At 38.4% G+C, this 10,678-nt stretch overlaps 1 protein-coding gene across 1 annotated transcript; it reads left to right on the top strand.

Annotated features, from left to right (window-relative positions):
- Window positions 1-9,560: 9,560 nt before the first annotated feature.
- Window positions 9,561-10,473, top strand: LOC150028807 (uncharacterized). Its single transcript, XM_090300135.1, has 2 exons — window positions 9,561-9,963; window positions 10,268-10,473. The coding sequence occupies exons 1-2, from the start codon at window positions 9,561-9,563 to the stop codon at window positions 10,471-10,473; spliced, it is 609 nt and encodes a 202-aa protein (XP_090156261.1).
- The last annotated feature ends 205 nt before the right edge of the window (window positions 10,474-10,678 follow it).

The following is a 10,678-nucleotide window of genomic DNA, read 5'->3' as shown; positions in this document are numbered from 1 at the left end:
ATACATTTTTTTTCCTGAAACAAAACCGGGTAAGCTAAGAGAAATATCTTTTACATCGTGGAGGCTTTTCTTTTACTTGTAAATTCTAACAGTTTTTATATTTTAATTATTGTTTTTTCGTCAAATACTCATGTGTCAGAGATGTATTTCCTGCTTTTTTTTTATAAACAAATTCTAAAAAAATGCTTGTTATTTTATCTATAATTTGTAAGATTTTTTTTTCCAATTTTCTCACCGAACTTTTTGGCACAAAACTTCTGTTAATTTTACGGCACCCTTTATTTATTATTATTTATTTTCATTAGTACTTACCGATTATAAAAAAAAATAAAAAATTAATGGTTATAATAATTAAAAATTAAAAAATTAATTAATTTTTAAATTAATTTTTATTATTGTTAAATCTAATTAACTAAGTTTTAATTTAGTCATGTAACTAATTACCTTTTATCTTTAAAAATTAATTTTTATTTAATGATTTTTTTTAATGCAAGTTTTTTATTTTTTTAAGTAATTTTTCTTGTTGAAGGAAATCAACAAGTAAATTTTAACAATCTTTGTTGTAAAAGGTTGTAGTTTTGTAGTTCTTAAAATTTACTCTCCTTTTCTCGGTTAAATCTTTTTTTTTTATGTTCAATGCTTCCATTTTTCTTTAAGAGTTTTATCTTCATATTTATTCTTTGTTCTTTGAAAGCATCATTCTTCTATCGTTTTTTTATTTTTATCTTTCACTTTCTACTCAACCATGTTTCACTCTTTGATTTATAGGGTTTTATTCTTCCTCTCCTTGTATTTCTACAACCATTATATTGCACCAATGCATTTTTTTTTCTTACCTTAGTCTGTCACAATTGATTTGAATTTTTTTTATTTATTAACTTTTTGAAATGAAATTTGCATCTCCATTGTTGAATTGAATACATAAAAGAGTTACCTTAAATTTAGGAGTGATGATGAATTGGATTTTTCAAAATCAGTCTAATCCAATCTAATTGGACTTTGACCCGAATCGACTTGGTTTGACTTAGAATTGGATCGACTCGACTCAACTTGGAATCAGGCCGACTCGGTTCGATTTTGGTCCAAGTCGACTTGGTTCGATTTTGGTCCAAGTCGACTTGGTTCGATTTTGGTCCAAGTCGACTTGGTTCGATTTTGGTCCAAGTCGACTTGGTTCGACTTGGGGTCGGGCCGACTCAGCAGGACCTGAGTCCGAACCAACTCAGCTAGACCTTGGCATAGGATGACTCCGCTCGACTTGAGCCTAAGCAGACTCAACTCGACTTGAACCTAGGCAGATTCAGCTCGATTGGAGCCTAGACAGACTCAAATTGACCTTGGTGTTAGAATATATGGCCTTAAACGAGAGAGGGGGGTGAATTGTTTAAGAAAGATTTTCAAAATCTTTTAAACTTAGAATGAAATTTCTTTCAAAGAACCTTGATTAAGGATTCAGTTTTTCAAATCAAAACAGAAAAAGCACAAAGCTGGAAAAACAATCGGTTGTTTATACCAGTTTCAAAATATCAAAACTGAATTTAAAGAGATAGGGATAGAGAAATTGTACACAGTTGTTTATACTGGTTCACTCCAAACAATAGCTACATCCAGTCTTCTCAGAAACCCTGAGGATAACCACTAAGCAATCACCACTTGATCACTTACACCACAACCAAGAGAATCACCTTGAACACCTCAAGAAACACACTCTCCTTGGCCAACACTAAGATTGTTGATCTTGAACACCTCAAGAACACACAGCTAATCTCAGCAAACACATAAACGAATTTGTTCAACAGATTACAAAGATTACACTTGTTACAGATGAATATCTGAAATCAATACAAGTAGAATCCTATTCCAGCACCTTCATCAATCACAAAACTCTTAAGCAATCTCAGCACTTTGAAAAACTCTTAGAAAAACTTTGTCAAAAGATTCTTAATTCTTAAAACTGTTTTTCTTAATATATTCAAAGATATAGTTTGTTATCAAATCTTAACAAACTCTTAAATTGCATTAAAAGATTGGTCAAAGCATTTAATGACTGGAGCGTATATAGTTAAAGCATTTAAAGCTCAGTCAAAGAAAACAGTTTTTCTGTTATGGTCCTAAAACAAACAATCGGTTGTTTCCTCGAATCAATCGGTTGTTTTGGTACTTAACAGTTTCAATCTTTCTCAAAACACCTAAGTATAAACAATCGGTTGTTTCGACAAAACAATCGGTTGTTTCAACTTAGTTTGAAAAACATTTTACTTTCATAAAGATTGAGATGCTAATTGCTTGAGATTTAATACAATGGTGGATTACAACATATAAACTACCCCAGAACAAAGCTTTAACCAGCACAGCAACAACAAGCAAAGCAGAGGCTTCAACATCCTTCAAAGGATTTGGATTCTTCAAAACATTGAACATCACAAGGTTCAACACTTGGCTCAATCCAACTCGGTACAACCTAGGTCAGGCCTTACTCGGGTCCACTTGGACTTGGGTCGACTAGGCTAGACCTAGGCCCGTGCCAAATAGGTTGGACCTAGGACCGGGATGACTAGGCTCAACCTGAGCTCGAGTAAACTTGGCTCAACCTAGGTCTGAGCCGAATTGTCTCAACCTAAGTTTGAGCCGAATAAGCTCAACTTAAGTTTGAGCCGAATCCGCTCAACCTAAGTTTGGGTCGACAAGACTCCACCTGGGTTGGTCGAATCAGCTTGACCTAAGTTCAAGTAAATTCAATTCAACCTGGGTCCACACTGACTCGACTCAACCCAACTCCACCTGGACCTGAGCCAACTCAGCTTGATATGGGCCTAACTTGACTCGCCTTGACTTGGGCCCGGGCTGCCTAGGCTCGACCTAAGCCCAGGTTGACTAGGGTGGGCATGGGCCCATAATGACAAGGTTGCACTTGGGCTCGAGTCAACTAGGCTTAACCTGAGCTCGAGTCAACTAGACTTAATCTAAGGTCGGGTAAACTTGGCTCGAGTAGGCCCAGGCTACCACGACTCCTCCAAGATTACGCCATCTCGACTTGAACTAGGTCTGAGTAGACTCAATTCGACCTGGGCTCGGGTCGACCTTGACCTAGGCCGACTCAACTCGACGTAAGCCCGAGCCGACTCGACTCAACTCTGGTCCGAGCCAAATAAGCTCCACATAGACCCGAATCGACTTAGCTCGATCAGGGTCGGGGCTAACTCGACTCATCCAGGGCCTAGGTTGGCTCGGCTTAACCACGATCCGGGCTAACTAGGCTCGACCTAGGCCCAAGTTGACTCAGTACAACGTGGAGCTAGGCTGACTCAGTTCCACTTGGACCTGGGCCTAGGCCGACTAGCCTTAACCTAAGCCCAAGCATCTCGACCTTGGCCTGAGCCGACTCGGTTTGACTTTGGTTCGAGCCAAATCAGTTCAAACTTGGCCCGTTCTCAATGAAGTCGACTTGGTCCTACGTCAACTTGGCTCGACCATGGTCTGGGTCGACTCGAATCAACTTAGGCCCGAGTCGACTCGGATCAACTTAGGCCCGAGTCGACTCGTCTAAATGTAAGATCGAGCCGACTCAACCTTACTAAGGTCAGGTCGACTTGACTCAAACACAGGATGGCATTAGTACAAAATATGAGAAAGACAACCCCATGTAAAGACGGTTTAGCTAAGACCATTGTTAAAAAAAAGAGTAGTGACAAACTCATAAATATAAAGCCATCGAAAGTGTTTATAACGACGGTTCTAGAGAGGAACTGTCGTTAATTTGAAGTTTAGGACAAATAACGACCATCAACACTTACTTCACACTTCATTTCCGCTCATTTCCTTAGTTTTTCTCCTCTCCATCACTTTTTCGCTCCTTGACCTAGCTCCCACGGCGAACCTAACATCGCCATCGTTCCCACTCCCTGGCTTGCTCCACTACGAACCACCACCGCCACAAACTAGGTCTGGCCATTTCCCGCCTCCATGGTCCTCCCTTTTTTATCGCGTCTCCGCCACAACCCAGTGCTGTCAGGTATCAGGTCCACCTAACTCCCGCCTTCGCAACCCTCCCTTGTTGATCGCGTCTTCACCACGACCCAGTGTTGCCAAGAACCTAGTCTGGCCATCTCCCGCCTCCGCGGACCTTACTTGCTGACCATGACCATGCGCAGGAACCAGCTCCTGCCTCCGGGAACCTCCCTTGTTCACTGTGTCTCCGCCACGAACCAGCACCCTCGAGCCCTTGCATGCGCACTGCCACCCACGACCCCGAGCCCCTGAACGCCGCAAGCCACCAACTCCTCCACGTGTCGCACCAACCAGCACCTCGCCCTTGTCGCCAGCCTCATTCGCGTGTCACACTAGCCAGTGTCTTGCTCTAGCCATCGCCACATCTCGCGCCCACCACCGCCGAACTTCCCTTTTCCTCAACTTCATTGTACCGTGCGCACTAAAATGCAAAAAGGTTAGTTTTTAAATTTATTTAATTAATTTTTAATAAATATTTTGCATGTATGTTTATATTAGTCAATATTTTAATTTTTAATTAGATTTATAATAAATATTTGCATGTATATGTTGATTAATATATGTATGTATTCAACACGTTAATTCTGAGTCTGGGAGTGTCCAACCCTCGGCACATTAGATTTAGTTATAGTATTTGTATTTATTGAACACATTGAATTTGAGTTTGGGGTGTTCAGCCATCGACACATTTAATTTAATTATAGTATTTGTATTTATTTAAGACGTTGATTCTGAGTCTGAGGGTATCCGACCCTCGGCAATTTTAACTTAATTATAGAATTTGTATATATTGAACACGTTTTTTTTTTTATCAGCAAAGAATAAATTAAATAAAAGAGGGATACTTCAGGGGTATCCCAACCTTTATACAAAATCGCAAGACTACACCCTCTTATGGCTAGACCCAACCAATCGTACTAAACCTTTATACCTGTAACCAAGCACAGAGGAACTAGCCAGGCAACCCACCAAAGGGCACAAAAGCCTACACCTAACCAGCAAAGAGGTAGCCTAACAAAAAGTCAAACCTATGCCTACAGATCTGCTAAGCGTGAGTAGCACACAAAAGCAACACATAAAGCTTGAGAAATCTAGAGCAAATCTGCAGCGTAACTCCGAAAACCAGCACATTGCACCAAATAGAAACTAGCGTCCAAGCCTGGGGGTGTCCGACCCTTGACAATTTTGATTTAGATTTTCTTAGTTTACCAATTCTATGGATCGAAGATGGATTAATACACCATGGATAAGTGATGCTTATGAAAAAGGAGTTGAAGAATTCTTACAGTTTGTACAACATAATGTCGTTGTTAATCATAATGAAGTAAGAATAAGGCGTCATTGTGTCAATTGTTTGAATGGAAGGATATTGAGTATTTTCAAAATTAGAGAAGATTCTTTGAAGTGGAAGAAGATTGATAAACAATTTCCCAAATTTGCAAAAGAATTAAGAAACTTAAGACTTGGATTGGCAACTGATAAAATGAATCCTTTTGGAAGTTTAAGTAGTAATCATAGTTCATGGCCCGTTTTGTTAGTGATTTACAACTTACCTCGTACTTAGTGCATGAAGCGCAAATACATGATGTTTGGTCCAAAACAAAGTGTAAATGACATAGATTTTTATCTTAATCCATTTATTGAAGATTTGAAATTGTTGTGGAATGAAGAGGTTGATTTGTTTGACGCGTTTAAGAATGAATCTTTCCGATTGCATGAAATATTATTTTGTACTATCAACGACTTCCTTCCATATGGGAACTTGTCAAGTTATAGTGTGAAAGGTCATAAAGCATGTCCAATATGTGAAGAGAAGACATCATATGAGAAGTTGAAACACGGAAGAAAGATCGTGTATCTTGGGCATCCTAGATTTCTAACAAAATACCACCTGTATCGTAGATTGAAAAAAGCTTTCAACGGATACCAAGAACATGACATTTGTCTCACTCCCTTAAGTGTCCTTCAAGTTTAGGAAAGGATAAAAAAAATGTTAATGTGACTTTTAGAAAAATGAAGAAGAAGCAAATTGTGACTGAAATATTGAAGAGATCAATCTTTTTTTTTTATCTTCCGTAGTGGTGTAAATTAGATGTCAGATACTGTATAGATGTAATGCACGTAGAAAAGAAGGTGTGTGGTCGAGGCGTGACCTGGGTCGGGATTGACTTGGCTCGACCTGGGTCGGGGTCGACTCAGCTTGACCTACGTCGAGGTCGACTCAACCTAGTCAAAGTCAACTCAACTCGACTTGGGCCCAAGCTCACTCGGGTCAACTTCAGTCCAAGCCAACTCGACTCGATCTAGGTCTAGGCTGACTCGGCTTGATTTGGGTCTAGGCCGACTCAACTTGACCTTGAACTGAACCGACTCGACACGAACTGGAACCAGTTTGCTTGAGTCGACTCGTCTCGACCTGGGTCAGAGTTGACTCAGCTCGACCTTGGCTCAAGGTGACTCATCTTGACCTGGGTCTGGGCTTACTCGAAGTGACTAGAGACCGGACCGACCCAACTCCACCTTAGCATGGGTCAACTCAATACAAGCTAGACTAGGTCGACTAGGCTCCACCTAGACCTGGGCCAACCTCGACTTGGCCCCAACTTACTTCGCTCAACCTTGTCCCAGGCTTACTCAGCTAAACCTAAGCCTGAGCCAAATCGATTTGATCTTTGTCTAGGTCGACCTTACTTGACATGACCCGACCTAGCCTAGCCTGACTCTACTCGAAGTGGCCTTAAATTCAAGTCCACTCGATTAGACCTTGGTCGGCCGACTAAAGTCGATCTGAGCCCGGGTTGACGTAGCTCGACCTCGATTCGGGCCCACTCAGTACAACTTTGGCTCGGGCTGACTCAAATCGACTTGGACCTAGGCTGACTAGAATGGACCTTGGCCAGAGTTGACTCAGTTTGACTTGGGTTCGAGCCAACTTAGTTTGAACTTGAAGCGCATCAAATCGGCTCGACATGGGCCAACACCAACTTAGCTTGACCTTGGCCTTAACCGACTCGTTCTGGGTTCAGGTCGACTTGGCTTGATATGGGACCAGGTCGACTCGGCTCAATCTAGGTCCAGATCAACTTAGTTCGACCTAAGTAGGAATGAAATGAGATTTTTGTAATGTACCACCAGGGGCCTAATGTCCGAGGACATATCGATATTCGATATCGACCGAAGGTATCATGATTAGTAATTAGGTAATGTGAAGGCTAATTATGGCACATACACGTTAATCTAGGTCCAACAGTAAAAAGACCCATCAATATACTATAAATAAGCATAACTTGACTCAACCTCGGGTCAGACTGACTCGATTTGACCTTGGCTTGGGCTAACTCTGCTTGACATGACCTGACCCGACTCGACTTGACATGGCCCAATCTTATTCAAATCGACCTGGTTATGGGCCCAGGCCGACTCGGCTCGACCTTGGCCTAAGCTGACTCAGCTCCACTTAATCTGGGCCAACTCGGCTCGACTTGGACCCAGTCAGACTTGGCTCAACCTAGGTCTGAAATGACCCACTTCGACTTTGGTCTGGGCGATTCTTATGGACATGACCTAGCTGAATCGACTAGACCTAACCTAGGCTTACTTAACTCAAACTAGCCTTGGGCCCAAGTGTACTCGGTTAGACCTTTGCCCAGGCTGACTAAGATCGACCTGAGCCCAGGCCAACTCAGCTCAACTAAGGACCGAGCCAACTCGGCTAAACCTAGATCAGGTTTATTTCTCCATTCAATCGATTAAAAAGAACAACAAGCATATGCACAAAATATAAACCAGGTTTTATGTTTATTTAAAAAATTGAAATAAATGCATAACACTGGAAAACAACCTAGGGTCAGGTCGATTCTACTCAACCTAGGCCCAAGTATACTCAATCAAACATGGGCCTTGGCCCGGGTCGAATAAGCTCTACTTGGGCCTAAGCCGACTCAGCTTGATCGAGACCGATGCAACTGAACTTGTGTTGGGACTAATTCGATTTAACCTAGGTTTTGGCTGAGTTGAGTCAACCTGGTTCGATGTTAACTCGACTTGACCTAGGTTCGGGACAACTTGACTTGAGTTGGGATTAAGATGAATAGACTTGACCTAGGATCGGACCAACGCGACTTGACATGGATTGGACTTAAAATCCAACCCAAAATCCATTTTGGATAATCCAAAAATGCATTTAATCTATATCTAATCTAAATCCAATTAAATGAATTTAATTTAAAATCCAAAAATACGAATGAGTTTGAGATAATCCATTTAAATAAACCTAAAAGTAATATGGATTGAAATAACTATAGTAATTTAGATTTTTTTGACACAATTTGTTTACATATGTTGATTTTTATATGTTATCATACTTTCTAAACATTTAAATTTATCTATAAATCAATTTGTATTTCACCATGCCTCTACAAGAAAAAATAAAATTAGTGTAACCTCATGATAAACAGAGTCGGGCAAGTCCACGTTAAATTGATGAAAAATAATTACATGCGTCAAACCAACTCTATTGAAATGTTACTTGGAGAAAAAGAATGTTTTTGTCGATGAAATGCTAAAAAATATAATTTTAAATTAAAAGAAAAATATAGCGTCAGTTAAACTTACGCAAAATAAAAAATTTAATCTTTTGTTAATACGTGGGTCGGCTTGTCAGAAACATAATAATTATGCGAAATATTCAATATTTAGTTTTTTTTAAATGATGTATTTAATTTAAGTATAATTATGTAAATTAGTTTAAAGAAACATAATTTTTTATAATTTTATAATATAATTAAAAAAATTATAATATTAAAATTATTAAAAATTAAAATAAAGAAAACGTAAAAAAAAATTCTAAGAGACGTAAAACAATTGAATTAAGAAAATAATAGGAGAAAAGAGTACTTAAAACTAAATAAAAATAGTGAAGATAGTAAATTTTAGAAAATTTGTAATATGTTAAAAATTAAAATAAATATGTTTCTTCTAAAGTTTAGTGTCTTTATTCTAATTATTCATAATATTGGTCCCCAAAATTTTTTAGCATAATTTTAATTTATGAATTTTAGATTATTTGTACCTTTATTCAATTTTCAATTAAATTATCTTGATTTTTTTTTTTTTACTTTGACAATGGTATATGAAGTTATTAAAGGATACGGATACCAGAGTTACAGAAGAATCATAATATTAATTGGGAGTCTTTTTTAATTATCAATTGTTTCTCTTTATAGAGAAGAATAATTAGGTGTCTTTTCTAATTATCAGTTATTTCTCTTTATAGAAGGGAATAATCTTTACTTTATCTTTGTGTGTTATGATTCTAGTATTTAATATTGATTATTTTCTTCTTTAGTTAAACCCTAGAATGAGTGTACTATTAGTATATATTCAGACCATTTGTTTTGATTTGAATAATAAGAAAGAAGAGATATTCATCCTCGTATCCTTTGTCTTCAGTTTACTCTTTTGTTCATCTCTGTTCCCTTTTGTTCATCTCTGTTCCATTTTGTAATATGGTATCAGAGCTCTGATCAGAGCTCTGCTTGCTACATTTATTCATGGATGAAGTTGATGATCCCTCACAAGATCTTAGTTCACCTTACCATGTTAGTTCATCAAATAATCCTTCCTTTCTTATTGTCCCTATTATTCTTGAGGGACCAAATTATCATCATTGGTCTCATTCGTTTCAAATTAGCCTAATTTCAAAGAACAAAATAGGTTTCATTGATGGAACTATAGAAGCTCCCAATCGTACCAAATCATTGTTTGCAACATGGCAGAGAGCCAATATGTTGGTTGTTTTGTGGATTCTCAAGGCTGTTTCTCAATCCATCGCGCAGAGCATCATCTGTATGGACAATGCCTTTGACATATGGAATGATTTAAAGGAAAGGTTCTCACAAGGAGACATGATTCGTATTTCTGATATCCAGGAGATGATTTCTTCTTTTAAACAAGGTGAGTTGACTGTTACAAACTATTTCACTCAGTTAAAAATTCTTTGGGATGAACTTAATCTTTTCCGCCCGATATCCGCTTCTTCATATGCCTCTAAATGCAATACTCTTGTGAATTTTTCTAAATATAAAACACAAGACCAGATTATCAAGTTTCTAAGGGGGCTAAATGATAATTATTCGACTGTGAGAACTCAAATTTTATTGATGGACCCTTTGCCATCCTTGAATAAAGTTTGCTCTCTTGTTACACAACAAGAGAGGCAAATATTTGGTGATCAATCCAAGGCAATGATTGCTACTAGCAAAGGAGGATATAAAAACAATGCTACAACCTATGGCAGAGGTGCTGGATACGGAAGAGGAAGCAATGGAAGAGGATATACTTCCAAAATTTGTAGTCATTGTGGAAGGACAGGGCATACCATTGATACATGCTATAAAAAGCATGGCTTTCCACCTCATTTCAAGTTCAAAAATCAGAATCATGATCAAAGTCATACTAATGTAGTTTTTCAAAATACAAATTTCAATAATAATGAGCAGAATCATGAAGGTTCAAAGTCAGAAGTGGAGTCTCAACAAATTGGTTTTACTCCTGAGCAGTATCAAACATTGTTAGCTCTTTTACAACAGACCAAATCCAGTGGCAATGCTTCTAATCAAGTCTCTATTATTCCCTCCAATCCCTCCAATCAAACAGGTAATAATTTTAT

Source organism: Phaseolus vulgaris, chromosome 3 (genome assembly GCF_051622355.1).
Source record: "Phaseolus vulgaris cultivar YP4 chromosome 3, ASM5162235v1, whole genome shotgun sequence".
Classification (NCBI taxonomy): domain Eukaryota; kingdom Viridiplantae; phylum Streptophyta; class Magnoliopsida; order Fabales; family Fabaceae; genus Phaseolus; species Phaseolus vulgaris.
The sequence above is the reverse complement of the archived record's forward strand: the minus strand, read 5'-3'. Positions and strand labels throughout refer to the sequence as shown.

Coding starts and splice junctions, on each gene's coding strand:
- LOC150028807 (XM_090300135.1), top strand. CDS start 9,561: ATGGATGAAGTTGATGATCCCTCACAAGATCTTAGTTCACCTTACCAT. Junction 9,964..10,267: donor GATTTCTTCTTTTAAACAAG/GTGAGTTGACTG, acceptor GATTGCTACTAG/CAAAGGAGGATATAAAAACA.